Below are 24,915 nucleotides of genomic sequence, written 5' to 3'. Positions count from 1 at the left end.
GGGAGGAGGAGGAGGAGGTGGTGGTGGCGGCTCGTGTTGTTTTCTGAGCCCGCGAGCCTAGAGCTCAGAAAACAACGTGAGCCGCCACCACCTCCTCCTCCTCCCGAGCGGACTGAAAGCAGCTGGGGCTGAGGAAACGAGCCAAGCAGAGCCAAGCCACCTCGGCTCGCTTGTTTTCTGAGCCTAGAGCCAGGGCGCTTTCATTGCACGGCGGAGCTTGTCTTGGGAAACGCCGGGCGTCGTGCTGCCCCCTGAGGGGAGGGCAATTCTGGGCTGTGCAATTGGGGGACTTCGTGGCTTTGGGTGGGTGGTGGGTGGGTGGGAGCGAGGACAGACGGAGTCCACAAAGTGGGGCTTGCCTGCCCTTGCTGGCTGCCTCTGCTTCCTTAGGGGCGGGGAGGGGGGCTCATCTGGACCAAGGGTGAGTCTTCCCCTCAGTTTCCCCTGAAGGATCTTCCGTTGATTTTGCCTTCTCCCTACGTCTTCCCTCTGTTAAAATCCCCCCCCACACACACACACACTTATTTTCAGGCGGATAGATTTCGTGTCTGAGCATTCTCACATGACGGTAGGTCTTTCCCCCCCTAAAAACAGTTAAAAAAAGAAAAAACAATATATCCTCATGCAAGAACTTTTCTGCTTCCGATTACCCCCATGCTTACAAGTTGCAAAGGAAACACGGAAGCAGGGAAGCGGCTGCCCAGCTCCGGAGCTCCACACCATTTTTTTTCCCAGAGGGGAATCTCACTCGAGTATAAGCCGAGGGTTTTTTTTTTTCAGCACAAAAAATGTGCTGAAAAACTCGGCTTATACTCGAGTATATACGGTATATCATTTACTGTCCTCTCCTACAAAAAAACCTTCAGAAATAAGAACTGTAAATTGCTAATATTCAGAAAAAATGGTTTTATAATCATACCTTTGTATAGAGTACCATTGAAGAGATTAAAATCTTCATTCTCTCTTCTGAGGATCCAGCTTTAAATGTATAACAATATATTCATATGTTTAGGATGAAGAGCGTGATCCCTTATTGCACAGCTTCAGTGTTTTGAAAGAAGTTTTGAACAATGTAACTGGTAAGTCTTAAAATTAAAAATAATACTATGAAGTAAGATATATGTGCATGTAGATAATCAGGGAAAATGACCCTAATTTAAGAATATCTCATCTCATCTTGTGAAAAAGCAGATTTTGAGGAAAAAAAGGTTATTCACAATTGTTTTATTAGATTTTCATGTTTTATTATCAATATGTAAGATGGCTATTTTTAATTTATAATTAGATTAAAAAAAACTTTTCTTCCAATCTTCTAGTTTTACATTTTTGATTATTTGTTGTTTTCTCCCAACAAGAAATGTGTGTTAATTTTTACTCAAATTTCCTCATTTTGAGTATCTTCACTGTTTTCAGCTTCTTTGAATTTTAAATAATGTCTGAGTCTATCATTTTTAACATATTTTAGCTATAATTTCTGAATTTATTTTATCTTGTAATATTTGCATGCAATGATATTGCAGTGTTATACTAGGCTTATTTATTTTTCTATAGAATTTACAACATGATTCCCTTCTAAGAGGCATTCTAAGCATATAGAAATTTCAAGTGGTCTTGTTTGATATAACCTGTTTCTTACTTTTGTAATGTCTTCTGATCAGTATTCATGTTTCTGATAGTATTCTTCAGTTGTGTTAGATACCCTTTGATGTATTTTTTTTCTTAACACATAACATATTCTAAACAACTTTAGCCAGTTATTCATTAGATAGCAATCTTTTAACAGCTAAAAATTATTTCACAAACACTTTTTCTTTGGCATTATTTACACCTAAAATTGGCTGTGGTGAAAACTTTTTATAATTTCTAACTGCTCATTTTTAAATTGCCTGCATTTATTTGTATTTTTTCAGCATCTTGATTCATTTCTATATTATATTAGAACATAAAAGCATTTATTTCTCATTATGGATCCTTATTGAAGGCATCACAATGTTGTTTAGGTGGATGCTCTTTGTTGTTTCATTTTCGATTTCTATTGGACCAGATAGTCATTCTTCTATATTAAGCAGTGTGATAATCTGCTGTTTTGTTTTATAAGAATATTTTGAGTTATCTTTGTGACATCCAAAGCCATTCTTGAAAATAAAACTTATGCTTGAGGCTGTGCTTTGCTTTGCAATATACAAATTTAATATACATTTAATTTAAAAGTATATCATACTAAAACTCTTGTATCTATAACCTTTAATTGGGTGAAACATTGCATCATAGAGCAGGTTCAAACTTTTGGAATCGAACTGCCTCAAATGGCTTAACTTACAGAATGCACCCAAAATCTGGGACCCATGACTCCTTTGAAATTGAAATTTAATAATTTTAATTTCAAAACAAATAATTTCAATTTCATAAAAATTATCATAAAACATTTTATAACATAATACAAAAGGTCATGAAACATTTCCTATGATCAACTCCTGATTGAGCCTTTGACTCTGCTATACATTTGAACATGGATACTATCTTCAAGGCAGATACATTTCTGAGTATCTTCCTGAAATTTTAAAACTTTTTCAACTACATTAGAAGCTCTGCCATTATTTGAAGGTATTGAAGAATCTGATAAGAAATAACTCTGAAATGATGACTCAAGAGGTCACAGATTTTCTAGTGTAAAATAAATTCAGCTGCCATCTTCTCTAACTCTAACTTCTTCCCCACAAAGCTGAAGATCTGAGCACTTTGTCCTGCATGTGTCATATTGTATGTTTAGAATAAATTATAGCTCCACGTTGTGTGGCATTTAGACTTTAATCTTAAGAGATTGAGAGTTGGATTTCGAACTCCTTGGTCTGATATTGTCTTATTCAGAGGTTCATTTGAATTTATAGGTTCTGTTGAAGTATAATTAAGAGTTATATTGTGAGCTGCTTGTACTGTGTAAATGGATTTATAAATTGTCTTTAAAATTTTATGCTAAATGCAGGAAGATCTGAAGAATCTTCATACTTAGGTTTTCATTCACTTACTTTAGTATTTGCATATTTAAGGAAACAGTACTGTACCATTTCCTTCTTTATATATGTTTGTTCAGTACTGGTTCTATGTTTTATCTAATTATCAGTTATGTATTAGGCTTGAATTCACTAACATACATTCTTTTTCTCTGTTGCCATATGTGGCATTCAAAGTTCCATTAGAAATCTGTCCACATATGCAAGTGCCTAACTGATTTGTTTTTTTACTTTGTACGCTATTTTCTGTGAGTAGACCAGAGTGTGTGAGAACCGTCCCCATCTGATTGGAAAAAAAGTCATAGAATCAATGGTGGGATACTACTGGTCTGGCCTGGTTTGGGCGAATTGGTAGTAAAAAATGCTACTGTTTGGCCAAACCGGTAGTAAAAAAACAGCTACCGGTTCAGCTGAACCAGTATTTTTTTTTCCTCCCAACAATCAGCTGTGCCGGGATCCCCCTCACTTTCTTACTGCTTCACCCAGGAGGCTTCCCTGAGGCCCAGGAGGAAAAAAAAACCATAAAAAACTGAACCATCCTTCCTGAGAAGCAGGGGTCATTGTTATGCCCGAAACCCTTGATGGCTCAATGGAACAATTAATCAATTGAATCAAAATCCTCACAGCAAGCATTTAATCAGGGTCTTTTCTCTGGGAAACTGCTTTAGAGCCCATGACAAATTATATTAGCCAGAGTAGCTTTGTCCCCACTTTGAGACAGATTAAAAAGCTTTCCCATAAGATAAACCTTGGCTTTCTGAAAATCTGCAGAAGCTAGCTCCTAGACAAACTTGCTTTCCAGCTCTGTTGCATTTGTCCCAGCAGCTCAAGATGCTCTTCTTTTGCTGGAGAAATGGAAAAGCTGCAAATGGAAGAAATGTGAAGGGAAACCAAAAAGTTTGTGGGACTAAAAAAAAAAGTTAAATTAGATCTTCCAATGCAAAAAAAAAAAAAGGATATATTGTGAATTGGAAGGTCTGATTGAACTCTTTTTTTAGTCCCACAAACTTCATCGGTTTCCCTGCACATTTCTTCCATTCACAATGCAGCTTTTCCATTCTCCAGCAATGAACAGCATCTTGAGCTGCTCCATTTTTTAAGCAGCACAGCCAAGAGCAGTGGTCAGGCAATGGAAGGTATTCCCTGTTCTATTCTTGCTTGGAGGGGAACCAGGATTACCTGGTATTCGCTTACCTAACAGTCACAAGACAATGAAGCATAAAGACCAGCTTCACTCAGACATTTGAGGTCAGCCTCCTGCCTTCCCTGGGCTGCCTCTGATTTCAGGTTAGAGGGGGAGGTTGTGAATGGAATTCCAGACTACGGAGTCATGCCTGCAATGAAGGGTGAGCTGGTTTTGCCAACCTTTTTTTCAGTTCAATCTCGTAGCTTTATGGGATATTACGATATTATTTAATGAAGCATTTTAGATGTATGCATAGATGAGATTACAAAGTAAAAAGAATGAAGGGTTCTGATTTTGTGTGTACATAAACTACCAAATGACTGAAAAATGAAAAAAACTGTAACATCTTTCATACAAGTTTAGGTAACATTTTGCTTTATGCAAAGATAATACAGAAAATCTTCATGTTTAATGTACAGAACACTATAATAGTTACTTGAACATTTCATTGGGATAATAGGAGAGGCAGTGCAACATCAGCATGCTTAAAGGAACAGATTCCAAAATCCTTACTGTGGAATCAAATTACCTTTTTGTACCTCATTATTGAGGTACAAAATTCTTCTGTGACATTTAATATTATTATTTAGCTGTGATTGAACATCACTTTAAGATTACTCTGAAGACATTAATTTTGTTTTGCTGAGTTGTATAGATGAGTTTCAGTAGTGAACACTTCTACTTTCATGTTTTAGGGCATTTTTCAGCTCTTGCCTAAATTCTTCTTGAGCATTTCTTCATTAAGTTATGGAACCAATGACTTTCATATTCAGATTTATTCAGGCAGTAATCTTGACATTTGAGTCAGCTTTTGCATTTATAGTAATATATATTCTGTATTTCCTCAGTCCCTATTGAATTTTTTTAAATCTGTTCTGGATGCAAATTTCCAACAGCCTTGTCTCGCTTCTCTAATTCTTTTTTCACTCTCCCCATTGTGGATTATGTTTGATCAGGTGTGGCAGGAATATCCTTTCTCAAGCTGCGCCCTTTATGTTAGTCAATATACTCTCTTCTCCCTCCCATTTCTTCCATCTCCTCTGAGCTTTATCAGTTGACTTATAATTCTACAATTCTCATTGGAATTTAATGCAGTTTGTTCATTATTTAAACAAAATCTGTTTAATGAGCAATGTAAATGTTAGATATGTTGCAGAAGAATACCTTTTTCTCCTTAGTGACATTGCTTATTTAACTGTTTAGGAATTAGACATGGGGTGCCCCAGTTGAGACAGAAAGGTGTTTACCTTTAAAACTAGGGCCTGTAGTAAGTTTTTCAGTTCACTCATTGATTTATTACTTGAATTTTGGAAGTTTCCATTGTGACTTTATATGGACAAGTAGATTTTTTGGTTCTTCTTTAAAAAAAAATATTTTAAAATTATATATATAATTCATAGTGCCTTTTTATATTATTTTTGTCCCAAGATTTTACAACTTTTAAAAGTTTTGAATATCTCTCAACAGCTACTTACCTAATACTTGCAAATAAGTTCACAAATGTTCTCACTGTTGCTGATAGATATAAATAAAAGCATGTTTGCAACAAAAGTACCTGATTTAGAAAAAATATATATAAAAATAAGATTTTTTAAAAATATCTAGGACTATTTTTAAAAATGCAATATTAAAGGAACATATTAAAAACAATTTTACTATGCCTTTTTAAAAAAGCCTTTCATTGCTAATTTCCTTTCAAAGATTTTAATTGAAAAAAGACAGGACAATAAAAGAAACTTATTGTTAAAAGTTATGCTTACTTACCTGCCTCCAAAACGGGCTGCATGGGAACTTCTGGGAGGGGTGGAGCAGCGGGGTGGTGGGGCGGGGCCAGCCAGGAGTGGGATTTGGGGGTTCTCCAAACTGCACAGAAGCTTAGCTAGGGGCTCTCCCGAACCCCTGTGAACCCCCAGCAGCCCACCCCTGGCAGAAAGATTGGGGAACTCTGGACCTCCTACGTCCATTCAGTTCTGTTATTTTGTTATTCAAGTGGCTGTAAACTGCAATTCCTGCAATTCCTATTCCATTAAGGAGCAGTTTCTAGGTTGTTGTCTCATGAGGCAACTATAGTCTTTGCAACAATTTCAGACAGCTAGATAGATATTGTATCACATATTTTCCTATTACTTGGTCCCAGGGAAAAAGAAGGTAGATGGAAGGGGAGAAGAACTGTTTGCAAGGTCAGACCATACTTGGAGAAGAGACAACCTGATAACTTTTTAAATCTGAGCTATGTATCATGTGCGTGTGTTCTTTTACAAGATTGTAGGAGATTCCAAATAAAGTAAAAAACAGCATTTTAAAATCTTTTTCTCTTCAGGTAATACTTTTCTAACTTTAATATTGAATGAAAGTAGCAATTAAATGCATGATTTTTCATAGCATTATAGTCTATTATTGGCTATAAAAATTTATTTTTAAAAATTTGGTTACTCCCTCAGGAAATAGGAAGGGGTGTTAGGTAAGTTTGGCTGTATGTTTGTAGGATGTAATTTTTTTTTTAATGAAGATCTTAGCTGTGTTAATAATAATGATGCTGCTGTTGCATTTTGGGGTTTCATTGTTGTAACTTTAATTATTGTTAATTGTCTAGAATTGTGGACTATATGCATTATTTAGATAATTAAATTATAAGTTATTCTTTTAAATTATTTCTACATAGTGCAGATAATATTTAATTGATAGAGCAAATGTTTTGAAACTACTTCAGAAGGCAACTGGACTGTTTTACCAGGAGGAATAAAACATCACTTCTTATCTAAGAAGCTTTAACAGTTGTGATGGTGAAACATTTTCCTCCTCAAGGAAAAAGCAGTCCAGTTGTTCCAATAGTTCTCTCAAAGCATCTTTGAGAGAACTATGACCTGGATGACTGAGAATCTCCATGTCAGCCCCTCATCCATCTTGAATCGGATTTGGGGCTCCCATAAGGGAGGATGGGTAACCGTGGGAATGAAAGTAAAGTGAGAAGGGAGGATAGCCACAATGACATTCTTTCACCAGAGCTCAAGGCCGAGTCACTGGAGTTTGGACGGGAGTGACTGGACTTGGCAGGAGTTCAGAATGGAGGTGGATTGGAGAGTGGGACTTGGAGGTCATCAGTAAGGGGGTTGGATGTAAGTTTAATTTAACAGAGGAAAATGCAGGATTTCAGATTCGGGTTTTCCCAGATGTGCCAAAATGACTTCTCTAAAAATTCTTACTTGGATGGACTGTCTCTAAGTGCTGAATTCAGATGGAGAGTTTGGTTGGAACGCTGACTCTCCACAGACATTTTGAAAACTAATGTTTTTCCTAGAATATTTGTTTCAAAAATTATATTGCCAATTCCTGTAATAGCTCTAATTAAATGGCAAGAAATAGTTTTCTGTGTAGTTTGAAACATATGAAGAACATCATTTAAACAGAAGTTTTGTTTTACTAGTTCTTGCCTATTGACAAATAATTCTAGTTGGCCTTAGTATTATATAAACCAGAATGGCATCTACTGTTCATTGAGAACATCACTGTTCATTGAGTTTCATCAGTGGAGGCTTTCAAGAAGAGATTGGACTGCCATTTGTCAGAAATTGTGTAATGTCTTCTGCTTGGGTGGGGGGGTTGGACTAGATGACCTACGAGATCCCTTCCAACTCTGTTAATCTGTATTTGTACATAGCTATGTAAAATTTGCTTGTTTTAAATCTAATTTTTGCATCTTCTAAACAAATATCCTCCAAGATAGTAAAAAATTCAGAGATAATTATGCAAGTCAAGGGGATACCTAACATGGACTCAACTATGAAAGAATTGAATAATTGCCTCAAAATAAAATTATTTTTAATGAAGAAATTATTTTGTTTGGAATATAAATAATATGGCAATTTCTTAGCCAGAATTGAGTATGTAATATGAAGAAATTATTTCATATTTATTATGTTTTTAACTTAAAAATTACATGTATATACAGTTGTGCTCATAAGTTTACATACCCTGGCAGAATTTATGATTTCTTGGCCATTTTTCAGAGAATATGAATGATAACACAAAAACTTTTTTTTCACTCATGGTTAGTGGTATAGCTGAAGCCATTTATTATCAATCAACTGTGTTTACTCTTTTAAAATCATAATGACAAAAGAAACTACCCAAATGACCCTAATCAAAAGTTTACACACCCCAGTTCTTAATATGGTGTATTGCCCCCTTTAACATCAGTGACAGCTTGAAGTCTTTCTTTTTGGTAAAGTTTTTATTTTTTATAACAAACATACAAACAAAACATAAAAACATAAAACCATCTTTCGATTATATACATACAGTTTGTCAGTTGGTTACAATTTTTGTGCTATCCTTTTTTTTACCATTACTCACAAGTTGTACAAATTCTCACCTTATCAATCTAACATGTGCTTATGTAATATCAGTTATTAATCATTCATTTGACTAAACTGTTTTTCCATCATTCTATACAAGATATTCTAAATTTCATTATGGTTTAATCTTATATATTCATCCAATGGTTATATATTTTATATTGTATTCTATATCAATCTATTAACTTTTATTGTAAAGCTTCCTAATCTATTTCTTTACCATGTCTTTTTATCTAACCATTGATAAAATAAATCCCATATCATATACAGGTGAAACTCAAAAAATTAGAATATCATGCAAAAGTTCATTTATTTCAGTAATGCAACTTAAAAGGTGAAACTAATATATGAGGTAGACTCATTACAAGCAAAGCAAGATAGTTCAAGCCGTGATTTGTCATAATTGAGATGGTTATGGCTTACAGCTCATGAAAACCCCAAATCCACAATCACAGAAAATTAGATTGTATGCAATCAATAAAACAAGGATTGTACAAAAAACAATATCGGACCTCTGAAAAGCATAAGCATGCATATGTACTCAGTACTTGATTTGGGCCCCTTTTGCAGCAATGACTGCCCCAATGCGGCGTGGCATGGAAGCTATCAGCCTGTGGCACTGCTGAGGTGTTATGGAAGACCAGGATGCTTCAATAGCGGCCTTCAGCTCTTCTGCATTGTTTGGTCTCATGTCTCTCATCTTTCTCTTAGCAATGCCCCATAGATTCTCTATGGGGTTCAGGTCAGGTGAGTTTGCTGGCCAGTCAAGCACAGTAATCCCACAGTCATTGAACCAGGTTTTGGTGCTTTTGGCAGTGTGGGCAGGTGCCAAGTCCTGCTGGAAAATGAAATCATCCCCATAAAGTTCGTCTGCAGAAGGAAGCATGAAGTGCTCCAAAATCTCCTGGTAGATGGCTGCGTTGACCCTGGACTTAATGAAGCACAGTGGACCAACACCAGCGGATGACATGGCTCCCCTAATCAACACAGACTGTGGAAACTTCACACTGGACTTCAAGCATCTTGCAGCGTGTGCCTCTCCATTCTTCCTCCAGACTCTGGGTCCTTGGTTTCCAAATGAGATGCAAAAGTTGCTCTCATCAGAAAAGAGGACTTTGGACCACTGAGCAACAGACCAGTTCTGTTTTTCTTTAGCCCAGGTAAGACGCTTCTGATGTTTGTTGTTCAGGAGCGGCTTGACAAGAGGAATATGACATTTGAAGCCCATGTCCAGGTTCCGTCTGTGTGTGGTGGCTCCCCAACACTTTTGAATGGCCTTTTCCTGACAACCCTCTCCAGGCTGTGATCATCCCTGCTGCTTGTGCACCTTTTTCTTCCACACTTTCCCCTTCCACATAACTTTCTATTAATGTGCGTTGATACAGCACTTTGGGAACATCCAACTTCTTTTGCAATTACCTTTTGCGGCTTTCCCTCCTTATGGAGGGTGTCAATGATGGTTTTCTGCATAACTGTCAGGTCAGCAGTCTTTCCCATGATTGTGATTCCTACTGAACCAGACTGAGAGACCATTTATAGGCCCAGGAACCCTTTGTAGGTGTTATGGCTTAATTAGCTGATTAGAGTGGGATACTTTGAGCCTAGAATATTGAACCTTTTCACAATATTCTAATTTTCTGAGATTGTGGATTTGGGGTTTTCATGAGTTGTAAGCCATAATCATCTCAATTATGACCCATCACGGCTTGAACTATCTTGCTTTGCATGTAATGAGTCTATCTCATATATTAGGTTCACCTTTTGTTGCATTACTGAAATAAATGAACCTTTGCATGATATTGTGCATCTTGAAACAGCCTCACCACATGTTTTCAGAGAGTACTGTATTTCACCTGAAGTTATTTGTGGATTTTTCTTTTATTTGTGGGTTTTTTTATCCTTTGTGCCAACCTGTGTGCATGTTATCAGGCCAAAATCACCAGGGTATGTAAACTTTTGATCAGGATCATTTGGGTAGTTTCTGTTGTCATTATGATTTAAAAAGGATAAACACAGTTGACTGATAATAAATGGCTTCAGCCACTACTAACCATGAGTGAAAGGAAAGTTTTTGTGTTATCATTCATATTCTCTGAAAAATGGCCAAGAAATCATCAATTCAGGATATGTAAACTTATGAGCACAACTGTGTGTGTGTGTGTGTGTGTGTTTATGTGTATATGTTTATATAATCTCATCTATCATCTATTATGCTTTTAAATCAGTTCTGACTCCTGATAAGTGTCTGAACAAGTTCCTGCAGTTTTCTTGACAAAATTTTGGAAGTGATTTGCCCTTGCCTGCTTCATAGAACTGAACGGTAACTGACTGGCACAAAGCCACCCAACTGGCTTTCGTCCCAAAGGTGGGACTAGAACTCCTGATTTCTAGCCTGTTGTCTTCATCACTAGACTAAACTGGTTCTTTGCTATATGTTTATTTTTAGATTGTGTTATTTGATTTCATAAATGATAATTACAGAAAAGGGGAAGATACCAAAAGAAAACAAATGTTATTGCACAAATTGCTGTCGAAAATAGGTACAAAAGGATCTTTATGATATGAGCGTAAGGAATACAAGAATGTGTCTTCAGTCTATAAAGGTAGTGTAAAGAAGGTTAAGACAATATTAAAATAAAAAAGTACTGTTTTTTTCCCCTTATAATGAGATATTAAATTGCAAATAATAAAGTATGGAGAAGAGGTATAATTGTTATAGGTAGTGATTTGAAGTCATGATCATGAAGGAAGAGATCAGAGAATAACATAGTTCTTTTATTGAGTTTTGTTTCTCCAGAATCAGAGAACTATATTCCAGAATGCTGAAAAGTTGTTATTCAAATATAATTTTCCCAGATGTTAAATATAATCTTCCAGTGAGCAGACATTAAATAGGGTATGTGTATTTAATTCTGACAACTCATTCATCAGCAAAACATTCTATAAAGAGTGAGTTTCAATTAAGACAAGGCACTGTCTTAAATATTTGTTTTCTTTAATGATCAGACCACTGGCATCATCCAGTGATTTTATTTCAATTTTATATTATAGAGAGGCAAGTTGTAACTTTACAGATCCTTTACAGCAAGAGCTCTCAAATAGTAGGTTAAAAATACTTGATTTACTTGGTACACAAGTAAATCGATTATTTGCATATATATTTTTTGTAGAATGCATTTATCTATTTACATTTACACTTGCAGTACAATGATTGTAGAATACATTTACATTTACCCATTCATCCATAATCATAAGGCAAATGTTGATATGGTTTTAGAATTTGCTTTGCTTAAAGCATGTGAATCAGGTTTTTAATGCAGTCAAAACCTCTTATTCTGTGACATCTATTGAATGTATTACAAACTATTAAATACAGCTATGTATTAACCCTACCCATCAATAGGATTTGGCTTATTTCATGATGGTTTGTCTCATGGGCATAGCATGCCTATCCATAGTTTGGAGTATCTGTAGAATTATTGAAATTTGGTATTTTTATCTATTTTGAGGAATAGGGAAAAGTGACCCAAATAAATTCAGAACATTCAATTTTCCTCCCGTTCATGCCAGACCTGTTCTTCTGCAGGTTCATTCTGAGAAAGAAGGGCAGTTTGCTAGTTTCCGGAAGTAAGTTGCTTGGAACATAGTGTTTGGGAGAAAACAGGACTGATTTGTGACCAAACTTCTCCAGAATATCTAAGCTCGTTTGGATCGCTTACTACTGAAAACTCTTCAAAACAATATGGTTTAGTCTTTCAGAATGGCATGGCCTGGAAGCAAAGAGAATGTAAAGAGACTAATGCAGACTAATCCCTGCATTGCTTTGACAAATTCTGCCTAGCCCTAAAAATAATGGATAAAAACACTGAACTTCATTAACCTGTTCCAAATGGTCTGTTGCCAGAATTATGGATTTTTGCATTAATTTTTGCAATTTTAAATTTCTAGTCTTTCAAATGAAAAAAAATGTTGGTTGGTAAGACAAAAATATGCTTAAATCTAAAAAGTAAAAATTAATTCTGCATTCACTACAGTGTTATTGTCACCGAAAAAAATGACCTCAGTGTGTCCTTTGAAACATTTGACTGGATTAAGAATTTATTTGAAAGGTGTTTTTTTTTGTTTTCACTAATGTTATTTTCACTGAAAAGAAATGACATCAGTTTGTGATTCAAAACATTTGATGGGATAAGGAATTTATAATAAACTGATAACTGAAAAATCCAAAGCCATTGTAGAGAAATATAGGAAGTCCTTGATTTACAATTGTTTAACAACGGTTTAAAATTACAGTCTCCTTGGGAAAAAGTGACTATAACTTGTCCTCAAAGTTATGACTGTCACATGATAGCTATTTGGACACTTGGCAAGTAGCTCCCATTTACAATTTGTGAACTTCCCAGCCAGCTTCAAACAAGCAAAGACAATTTAGGATGATGGCTTTCTTAATAACTATTATTTGTTTAAAACTATTGATTTGCTTAATGACAACATAATTTCCTTAATAACCATGGTAAAAATGGTTGTAAAATTGGGTCTGGTCATATGATGACTTGTTTTATGATCACAACAACATGTCAAATTCCAGTCCCAATTGTGGGATAGTCAAAAACTACCTGTACACTGAGTAGTCTTCTAATGCTTCCTTAAAAATAAATTTCTTGACAATGTTTCTGAAATTTGAAACTGTGTGTCAGATCCATGTATCTGCCATTTTTCAATGGAAGAAGGGGGGGAAGTTGGTACAAGTAATCCTTTTTGATGTAACCTGAATATATCTTATATTGAATCTGTATAACTTGCACATGATATACAACTGGAGGATTGGAGCCAGATATCTAGAAACTTGTCGCCTCTTGGAGAGATAGCACGAGGAGAAGGGACCATAAAAATTCCAGCTCTGGAAGATACCCCTGGGAAACTCTTCTAAGATACATTCTCAGAGAAGGGGAGGGGGGAATTAACATGTTGGTTCTTTGTTTGACTAAATCCACATTTAAATAAGGGGAGGGGTTCTAATTCCCTTTATCTATTACTGTATGCCTGGAAGCATCTTAGATTCTGCTTTGACTAGTACTGGATTCAGTTCCTTACAATAAAGAATTCCTTTTGAAATACCTAGCTTTCAGAAGTTCATTCTTTTCGATTTTAGGGGAAAAGCCCATTGCTTACAGTGTGTAACATGAGCATTAAAAATTAGACTGAGCATATTTGGGTTTTTTTGCAACATTTTATTTGTGGGAGTCAATGTTTTCTACAGTTATATTTTAAAACTAGATATGAGAGTGCCTGCAAAAATTAATTATTAAATACAAAATATACATGTTGTCTTTGAAAATATTTCAAAATCTGTTTTAATGAAGGTATTTTTTAACATTGTAAGGTTATTGGTTTATTTAAAATATGAAATTAATATAGATTAAAATTTAATTATACAAAGTAACATGTAAATTTCTTTCTTGCATAGCCATAGACCCAAGCAATTATTAGTTGTGTGGAAGAGGAAGGGTCACAGAAATTATGTTACTTTTTAAAATGGTCATTGTATTGCAGAGCCCTTGCATTGCTTTTCACTGCCTGTCTCCAGGACCCAATTAGGAAGATATTCTGAGAAAAAATTGAATCCAAAATATGTTTTATTTATTATTAAATATGCTTCCTAACTCCTAGCAACTTTGGTTGTTTACAGATTGTTAATAACAACATTAAAGCAAGAAAACAATATATAGAACAAAAAAGAAGAAAGATAACAGATATAACATCTGGAAAATAGAGAAGTACTATAAATGATTATAAATGATTAGCCCTTTGTAATGGCCTTGAAGAATATTATAATTGAAGAAGCCGAATATGTTTTTCCTGATCAATATATGTCATCTTTTATTAATGCAGAATAAGCAAGGAACTACTAAAAAAAAAAAGATTTCACTGGTGCTGCTGGGCAATATATCTCCAGCATCCTAAAAGTAGTAGCATCCATTAAGTCCTTCTCATACATTCCTCCTACCCTTCAGCTGAGAAAGGGGAATTCGGAAAATACAGCCTTCTTTCTAATCACAAATAGAGACAATATGTAAAAGGAATAAATGTATTTTCTAATTAGTTTTTGGCTGAAAATCTGGCAATTGGAGAAGATGCAAACTTGCAAATCTAAATGAAAAATGGAAAGGCTCTTCTATCAGAAGAGGAACCACCTCCCCTTTCCTCAATCCAAGAAGAGCAGGAAGAGTGATAATATGGTTAGTGAGTCAGATCCAAAAGAAATTAATAGAGATTGCTTTTAAGCACAGCCAGAAATGTGGAACTGACTAAATATGGTAGGATCTGTATAATAAAATGGTTTGGTTGTCAATACAAAAGACATTTTTTTCTGGAAAAGAAAACTTTGCCTTTTAACTACAAAATAATTTCTTATTCTTTGGAAATTTGAATAAGGAAGAGTTGGTAAAAGGCTGTTCCATTTGTCATAGTCTGTCTTTCCATGATTGTATATGTGCATGAGTGAAGAATATTATAGTAAGCCCTTTGTCTACTTAGTATAAAAAGTTTCCAGTAGAGGATAAAGTTGCACTTTACTTTCAAGTATCATTTATTAAGCAGTCACTTGGATTTAATAGTAGCAAGGTAATTAGATAACAGGTTACAGGAAAACTAAGAACAGAATAGCAAATGCTGCTGTTAGTTGTTTATAAAATGGTAAGAAGTTAGAAATCTATAAATTCATTAGTGCTGAGTGTATTCTAATTTATATGAACCATACTTCATTTCATAGAAATTTGAATATTGCAAAATTCAGTATTTTGTATTTTACTTTCATATTTTCCAAAATTAGCTGTGATTTATTTCTATTCAAGAAAATTATTTGGTCCTGGAATTGAATGAACAATTTCTTAGGCATATGAAAAAGCTTTTAATCACCTGTTGTAGGATGGAATGAGAAGCTTGGAAGTAACTGGGAGAAGCCTTATATTTGACATATAAAGTAGTTAGGGCCAGTTAGTTATTCAGGCTCATGAAGGTCCAGAATATTAAAATTACCTAATTACATACTAATAGGAAGGTTATGGCAAATCATTTTCCTAAGAAAATCACATATATGCACATAGTTATTCTCCACCACGCTGCTTTGAGAGTCTAGCATTGGGATATGACTCCACCCTCTGATGTCATATAACTGAGTCTGCCCCTATAAAAAGCCAGCCTCTGCTGAGAGCCTTAGCTTTTTGACTCAGCTCTTGTGACATTAAGAACTATTGTCTCTGGAAGCTTAGTTGAATCAGCATTTTCACAACAACAATGAAAGCAAAAATAACGACTAAATACCATCAGCGCAGCTCCCAAGGCTCAGGTAGAGCTGCGCTCACGAGGAGAGTGGGGATTCATTCTCCTCCCCAGGTCAGCAGCAGGGCGCTGACGACTACAGTAAGTGCGACTGGAGAGAGAGAGAACTGCGGATCCTCCGAGCCACATATCTACCTCGAGGCTCATTCTAAATCTCCCTCTCCATTTTATCTTATTGAGGCGCGCTGCTCGCAAAGAGCATTTACACTGGGAGACCTCCCACGCGATTGTTTGTGGTGCAAGTCTCCCGGAGTGCAGAATTAGGCTTCAGAGAGCCCAGTCATCGTCTAGCCTCCCATGTGGTCCCCCAGCGATGCTAGGCCCAATCAAATTGAGACTTCCTGCTGGTAGTTAGACACCATAAAGGACCATTTCAGCATGAAGGCAGCGTTTCAGCCAGACATAATCTTCCCAGCCCAAGGCCCCAAGATTTCAGGCCTACTTGCAAACCTCATTCAAGCCTCTGGCCTCATGTCTGGTGGCCATTTTTGGATTGTGATCTTTTGGATGCCATTTTGATTGGGCCTCAAAGCAGTGATCAATTCTGTCTGGCCTCCATCTCGGAAGGCACCCTGTGGAGGAGCTGACAGTACCTCCGGTGCTCTTTCTAGAGCAATGGAGAATAACTGGGCCCAGCCAGGACCATCAGGCATGCAGGCCATCCAGGACCCTGAAGTCTCAAAGAGGTCTCTAAAGAGAAGACACCCAAGAGTCCTTTCAACCAACAGGGAGGCAGAAACAAAGATCAGGACCAAGGTCCTTTCCCCCAAGAAAGCTTCAAAGTCAGAACTCAGGGCAGAAAAGTGCAGACATGCTGCCCTGGGAAAACAGGTCACAAAAAAATTTCAGCAATTACAGGAGCAGGGGTTTTCACAGTCAGGAGAATCTCAGGCCTACACCGACCAAGCCCTGGAAATGTGTGTGTGTGTGTGTGTGTGTGTGTGTGTGTGTGTGTGTGTGTGTGTGTGTGTGTCAGATGGGAGTTCTGCAAACCATCTTCAGGCTTGGTCCCCCGAAAGGCCAGAAGAGGCCCTTCCCCAGGACCTTAGCAGGTCAGGACCTTGTTTCAGTCCTGCTACTTGGGAATCTGGTAGGCCCAGGGTATAGGGTAGAGGCATCTTTTATCCCAGCTGCGGCTGGACTCCGCCCTGTGGCCCCTCTCCCAGAAGGCAGACCCCAAGATATCCAAGCTATGGTCTCTGTGGCAGTCAGACAGGGCATCACTGAGGGATTCCAGCAGCTCCTCCACCCATCAGGGAGGGCCCCTAGGATCCTCTCCTTCTTCTGTCAGGGAAACCCCCCTCCTCGTAGGGAAGTCTCCAACCCTATGGAACTAATGTATTCCTCCCATTCCTCTAACTGGGAAGACAGAAAGATAGAGGCTCCTCATACCACTCAGAGCAGGAGAGATCCTCAGAAGAGGAAGAAGGAGAAATCAGGAACCCCTTCCTCTCAGATGAAGAGGAGAATAGGCTGGAACAGCCATCAACTAGGGCTGTCTTCAAACCTTCCTTGTTTAGGTCTCCCCTACAGAAGGCCCTTGTTATGGCGCAATTAAGCCCAGAGGAAGTGGTGCCAGAACCACAGGTCCCTATGGTCCATGGAGACGTGTTATTCTCCAAACCTGTGATCCAAACTGAGGTTCTCCCCTCGCCATTATTATTCTTGGATTTAGTGAGGGATCAATACAATACTCCCCTGTTGGGACCCCGTCCCTCATCCCAAAACAAAAGATTCTTTAATGTGGAGCCCTCTCTGGCCAATGCATTAGCTCTGCCAACTGTAGATCCCCCGGTGGTAGCCACCTTTGCTTCCTATGGCACTCCTACGGAACCAGAGGATGTCTTGAGGCATGAGGACAAGAAATTGGAGCAAACTCTGAAACGCACTCACCAGGCCGCAGCCTGGGCAATGAAAGCATCCACTGCAGCCTCATTCTTTACCAGGTTGGCTATTTGTTGGTTTTACACCAACTTCAAGACAGGGTACCCAGCTCCGACATCAGTTCCCACCAGGACCTCAACAAAATAATTGCCGAAGCTGAATTTACGGCCGACGCTACACTTAAGTTCTGCCAAATTCACATCAAAGGCATTGGCCTCCTCAGTTTATGTAAGACGCCTTCTCTGGATCCGCAACTGGCAGACCGACTCTTGGTGAAAGTTGGCGGCCGCCTCTTGCTCTGGAGATAACCTCTTTGGAGCAGCCCTGAAACCATATCTGACTGAAACCAGGGACAAAAGGAAGGTTCTGTCAACCTACAACAAGAGGTCAGAATTTCAATGCACATCATATTCCAGGCCTCCCAACTTCCATCCAGAAATCAACACTTGATTCAATCACGACCAGAGAACATACCCAACCTTGCCGAGAACAACAGCAGGACTGCCAACACAGACAACAGTTCTCTGGTAAGCGGTCCTATCGAGGGGGAGGAAGTTGTTCATGCAGATGCTCTAAGTAACTGCATCCACTCTCCTCCCATTGGAGATCGCCTGACCTTTTTAAAAACCAGTTGGGAAGAATCAACAACGGATGCCTGAGTTCTCAGGATGGTATCATCTGGCCTTCGCCTTCAGTTTCTCTCCCCTCCTCCGCTGTTTTTTGTCAGCTGTCTTATGGACTCGGCCATCCATCACCTGGTGGACATCAGAGCCATAGAGAGAGTTCCTTGGGATCAGCCGAGGTCGGGTTTCTACTCCCGCCTTTTTGTCATCCCAAAGACCCGGGAGGGTGGAGAGCGATCCTTGATCCCAAGTTCTTGAACAGATTCATCCCATACAGGTGTTTTAAGATGCAGACGTTAATTCCATTCTTCAGAGCGTCCGAGAGGGCGATCTCCTCTCTTCCTTAGACCTCACGGAAGCCTACCTCCACATTCCAATCTGGCCTCATCGTTGCCATTTCCTTCTGTTATGGTGGTGAATAATACCAATACTGGACCCTTCTGTTTGGCCTTTCATCGACATTGGCAGCCCACCTCTGAGCCTTGCCCGTGAGGGTCCAATGCTACCTGGACGACATTCTGATTCAATCTACCTCCGTCCAGGCGGCTGAACAAGACCTTCGGATCACAGTGCAACTGTTGCAGGAACATGGATTCTCCATAAACCTTGTCAAGAGCCAGCAACCCGACTGTTGCACCTCAGGGTGATAATCGACACGACTCGCTGCGAGGTCTTCCTTTGCCAGGACCGACAGCCTCAACGAATTGATCAGCAGAATTGGACTGCTTCACACCATCCCGCTGTCTCTCCTGTCCCAGTTGCTGGGGAAGATGATCTCCTGCATCGACGTTGTGCCATGGGCACGTCTACATGCCCGCACCCTGCAGTGGTTCCTCCTCCCCTTCCAAAGTGTCATTCTGCCTTCAAGGTCCTGCTTCCCCTGCAGGTTCTTCACTCCTTTCGGTGGTGGCAATCCCAGACCATTACGAAGGGGCACCCTTTCATGGAGACGAACAGAATTATAGTCACTATGGATGCTAGCCTTTACGGCTGGGGAGCCCATGTACAGGGTCAGATGGCTCAGGGCCACTGGCCTACTTCAGACAGGTCTCTCCCCATCAACCTCCTGGAGCTCCAGGCTATCTTCCTCGCCCTGAGACGCTTCCGAGACATAGTATCAGGGTTCCATGTACTCGTTATGATGGACAATAAGGCCATCAAGGACCATGTCAACAGGCGGGGGGGGATGGACCAGGTCCAGGACCCTGATGCAGGAAGTGGAACATCTGTGGAGGTGGGCAGAGAAGAACTTTCTGTCCCTCAAGGCAGATTACATCTCGGGGTCAATAACTCCCAGGTAGACTGGTTGAGTCGAACTCAAGTCGACCATTCGGAGTGGAGCCTCCACCCTTTCCTGTTTCAAGAGTTGTCCCTTATATTCGGAACTCCAGTGGTAGATCTCTTCGCCACTCCCCAGAACGCATAGGTAAACAAGTTTTTCTCCAGGTTTCAGACCCAGGGAACGGAGGGGACCAAGGCACTTTGGAGCAAGTGGCCTCCAGGTCTCCTCTACGCCTTTCCCCCTCTTCCGATCATTCTGGCCGTCATTCAGAAGATATTGGAGGAAAAGGTGGAGCTGATACTTCTGGTGCCACATTGGCCCAGAAGACCCTGGTTCGCGGACCTGGTGAACCTGTCCACTCAGAGGCCATGGAGAATCTCTGCCTCCAGGATTTCTCTCAACCAGGGGGCCCTTCTACATCCGGAATCCCACTGGTTCCAACTGGCTGCATGGTGGTTGAGTGGCAATTGTTGAGGGATTCCAGCCTCTCAGACAGTGTCATCGAGGCAATACAGGCTTCTCGTAAACCATCAACAACCCAACTTTATGATGCCACCTGGAAGAAATTCTGTGAGTGGTGCTCTGGGAGGGCCCAGGACCCCATGTCAGCATCCGTCCCTGAGGTATTACAGTTTCTCCAGGACGGGCTGGACAAAGGGCTAGCGCCAAAAACTCTCCCCAGACAGGTGGTGGCCTTAGCTTCAGTCCTTTCATGGGATAAGTATTCATCCCTCTCCCACCACCCCTTGGTCCGCAGATTCTTGAAGGGAGCCTTGAATCTGCGTCCCCCCGTTGTCCATAGGTATTCCACTTGGGATCTCCCTAAGGTCGTCCAGGCCCTAACGGGTCCTCCTTTCAAACCCTTACGTACAGTGGGTCTTCGTCCCTTGTCCCTCATGTTATCCTTCCTGGTGGTGATCACATGAGCCAGGAGGGTTTCTGAATTGGTGGCCCTTTTGGTGAGGTCCGATTTATGTGTTTTTCATGACAACTGGGTGGTCTTGCATTTGGATATTTGTGTCCTTTGTGTCAGAAATTAACTCTTGGTTCTACAGGACTCAAGACATTGTACTCCCGGACTTTTGTCCCAAACCCCACCACGTGTTGGAACATCAGAAGCACACATTGGACGTGAAAAGGGCACTCAGGATTTATATAAAACGCATTGCACCTTTTCGCAAAACTGAATCAAAGTTTGTGTCCTTTTAGCCTGTCTCCTTGGGGGTCTAAGGCCTCACCTCCCATGTTAAGCAGTTGGATCAGGGCGTGCATTTCTACTGCCTATGAAACCTTGGGCTTGCCAGGTCCCAAGAAACTGACTCCATACTCTACTTGGAGCTCAGCGACGTTGGTAGCTTGGGCTACCCAGGCTCCGATCAAGGAAATTTGTAGGGCAGTTACATGGCCTTCGCCTTCCCCGTTCATCCGGCACTACTGGTTGGATTCCTTTGCATCTGCAGAAGCAGTATTTGGACGAAGAGTACTCTAGCGGGTGTGTTCTATGCTGGATTAGGTGGACCAGCTGGGTCCCTCCCTTGGGCATGCAGGCTTTGGTATGCCCCAATGCTGGACTCTCGAAGCAGTGTGGTGGAGAAGGGGCGTTGGTAGATTTACCAGTGAACGCCCTTTCTAAACACTCTGGAAGAGAGTCTAGCCCCACCCTGTGGCCATCTGGTCTTGTTTCGGGGGGGGGTTTGTATTCTCACATTGTTTGTTTTTTATTCCAGAGACAATCTTAGTCTGTCAAGATACTGGATTGCATGGGAGGACTCCCAGTGTAAATGCTCTTTGCGAGCAGCACACCTCAATAAAATAAAATGGAGAGGGAGATTTAGAATGAGCCTCGAGGTAGTTATGTGGCTCGAAGGATCCGCTGTTTTCTCTCTCCAGTTAGTACAACTGTGGTCATCAGTGCCCTGCTGGGACAGCTGACCTGCGGAGGAGAGTGGATCCTTTTAGAAGAGATCACTTATCTATGTTGATTGGTATTTTCTAATAGGTGATAGCTCTCTGGGTATCTGGCAAAGAAAAACCTTACCCAGTTGTTCTTGTCTTTAACAGAAAGGTTTAGTGATTATTAAAAAAACAATGTAACAAAATATAGTATCACATGATAAAAATCATGCCAAGTATAGCAATTAAACTCTCACGTATTTCTAAATAATTGCATACTAAAAAAAGATGCTATGCATAAAAAGAATATTCAGTTTCATCCATTAGTGATGTGCAATATGTGAAATGTTTAATTTTTCACTAATACAAGGACAAAGAAATGGAACTGTTGTCAACTAACATTTTTCTATAGATTTTATGCTAAGATCTGTTGGGAAGGTTTCTCATGTTATATCTTAAATAATCCTACTCATAATGACACAAGTAGTCACAATCCTTTTTCAAGTAAATAAAATAATTCTGGGGGACCCCTGCATTATTATTACTAATAAAGTTGCATATATTATGTATATTAAGAGAGTTCTAGCTTAGATTTTGAAATCTGAAGCTAACCTAATTTGAATGTCTGCAGTGTCTTTTTAAGGACGTTAGCTCTTTTAGATTCTTTATCATACAGGTTTGTGACATTATCATCAAACTTCCCCTCTCCTTTTCCAGGATCTATTCATAACCTGGTGCATGGTTGAAGATAATTGGAAATAATGCTTGATATTTTTAATATTTGAATTGATTTAATAGAAGTATTTGTCCAATATAAATTACAAGCAGTAAACTGTATGCCACAGTTTTCTAAATGCAAATAAAAATAAGGCAAACATTTTAAAGCAAGTTTATTATTTATTAATTAGATTTTTAGGCCACCCATCTTCCCTATAAGGTGACTCTTGGCAACTATATGTATGTGACATAATTTTAATTATAATATTTACATATGAAGAGTTTCCATTAATCATAAAATCAGGTTTTTTTCCTCAGTATTTCAATCTACTTTTTCTTTCATTCTTTTCATCAAAAATGGTCTCTAACAGTACTGTATAGAAACATGGCTTTCCAAGCTTCTATAATTTTCTAGAAGGTTCAGTACAACTTTGCTAAGATATGCAAAACAGAAAAGAAAATAATTGAGTACTATTGTGATTTTAATTATTTTGTTTTATACTGCAATTCTTGGATTCCTTAAGATAAAACTATTTTCTGAGTTGTGATAGAATACATATGCAGGTAGGTTGGTAATTCTGAATGTTTTTTTAAAGGAAAGCTTTACAAGCAATGTGGGAGCTAGTAGTAGAAATTTTGAAATGCAAATAACTTTATAAATAAAGAGGAAATATTTTTAAATATATGAATAAGAAAAAAAAATTGAGTCCTGAAAGTATTTCTTCTTGAAGAGTTAAAAAAAGCAGTATGATCCAGTAGATTCAACTTCCAATTGTCTTTTGCTAGTTAGGTGTCTCTTCATTGGAGGTGACAATGGAGCAATGGAGAAATGGACATGTTGCTATTGCACATATATCTGGCGTCTGATAATAGGTTCCAGGAAGTTCAGTGGAAAATTAAAGCAAAGCAACATTTATAGCTGATTGAACTTGAATAGCAGTTTGCATGCTGAATAGCAAATATGTGGACTTCAGCATTCCAGGAGTCTGATGCAATCCTTTTGAATGTGATTGATATACGAGTACAGAATGGACTGTGGTCTCAGTAATGTTCAAACTATTTCATCTCTGAAGTGTTTTATTTCAGTGGTTCTCACCCTTCCTAGTGCTGCGACCCTTTAATACAGTTCCTCATGTTGTGGTGACCCCCAACTATAAAATTATGTCTTGGTTCTTAAGACCATTGAAAATATGTGTTTTCAGATGGTCTTAGGTGACCCCTGTGAAAGGGTCGTTCAACCCCCAAAGGGATCACGATCCACAGGCTGAAAACCACTGTTTTACATGAAGGTGGTTTTTGTTTTGTTGGAAGAAACATTTTTTACCTGTCCTATTTTTATACAGTATCCAAAACTCTATATTTCTTAATAATTCAGATATATTTCCATGACCTTCTGATTTTCTCCTAACATATACAATATACCATTTCTTTTTTAAATAAAGTAATAATGATTCTCAACTGTGCACTGAAGACTACTGGTTGCCTATGAGTTACTGCCCTCTGGTCAGGTGGAACATCAGAATTTTGGGATATTCAGTGTTCTCTATTTTTTTTTTAACAATTTCATAATAAATTAATCTTTATTTAATTTGGAACACTTTCAGAGAAATTATATGTGCCATTGTGCTCACAGATCAGGATTGTCAAACTCTGATTTAAGATGTACTCTAAAAACATTTAGTGACAAAAGGACAGGAGCGGCAGTTCTCTAATATTTATACTACAGTGTTTGTGTTGGGATACTGAAATGGGAACTGTCTAAATATTTCTACTTCAGTAAACTAGCTTTCTGAGGAATGCTATGTCTTGTCTTTCATATAAATATATAGGAACAATTATAAAAATACAGTGCACATGCTCATTATTAAAAGGCATTATTCAGATTCTGTGTTACAATTGTAAACTGCCTAGCTCTTATTCTTACTATTCTGTGAGTTACACGTTATATGTCTTTTCCTGTGGTGGTAGCATGTATTGATTTCATATCCAAAAGTTCCTCTGTAACACATAAACTTTGAGTCCATTCCATGCATGAAGATTGTTAGCTGTGCCATGCCAATGATATCAGTGCTCTCATCCACAGCAAAGGAATATGTAATGAAATCTTTTCCTTTTCAATCAGCTGTGCTTTTAAATCAGTGGCAAGTTCACAAATCTGATCATCAGCAGTATTTCTGCTTAGGCTTGCATTAAGAAATGCTTGCTTTTGGTCTGGACACAAGACTTTGTACACTTTAATCATGCAGTACTTCAAAAACTTCCCGTGTATAAATAGCCAGACTGATTTAGCTATCTCTTCTGCCACTTTAAAATTAGCTTTCACAGCAGCTTCACTTTTTGATTTTGATTTTCTGAACATATGCTATCATGATATCAGACTCTTTTTTAAAAAAAAAACAATTTTATTATTTTTTTTAAAACAAACAAACAAAACATAAAAACATCCAGCTTTCTTTCATAAATATACAGACTCTTTTTAAACTCTTCCACCTTCTTTAGCTTCTGCTATATGTCCAAATTTTAGTACCTGTCCTGATGTTTTGTCTCATAGTGCTGTCTCATGTTATATTCTTCAAGTACAGCCACATTAGCTCTGCAATTAGCTTAGCACTTGGCCTTATCT

The 24,915-nt window shown here is 38.6% G+C and overlaps 1 protein-coding gene across 4 annotated transcripts in view; it reads left to right on the top strand.

The window, feature by feature from the left end:
• GBF1 (golgi brefeldin A resistant guanine nucleotide exchange factor 1) overlaps positions 1 to 24,915 on the top strand; it is a 348,645-nt gene that overhangs the window by 75,680 nt on the left and 248,050 nt on the right. For all 4 annotated transcript variants that reach the window (XM_087963724.1, XM_026674267.2, XM_026674268.2 and 1 more), the window contains exon 3: positions 1,013 to 1,079. In XM_087963724.1, the coding sequence (XP_087819850.1) occupies positions 1,013 to 1,079 (67 nt within the window). The remainder of the gene's footprint in view (positions 1 to 1,012; positions 1,080 to 24,915) is intronic.

The sequence above is a fragment of the Notechis scutatus genome, chromosome 4, assembly GCF_049901735.1.
Source record: "Notechis scutatus isolate UNSWTSFEM ecotype Mainland chromosome 4, rNotScu1.2, whole genome shotgun sequence".
NCBI lineage: Eukaryota > Metazoa > Chordata > Lepidosauria > Squamata > Elapidae > Notechis > Notechis scutatus.
Note: the sequence above shows the minus strand (reverse complement) of the source record. Positions and strands in the feature narration are given on the sequence as shown.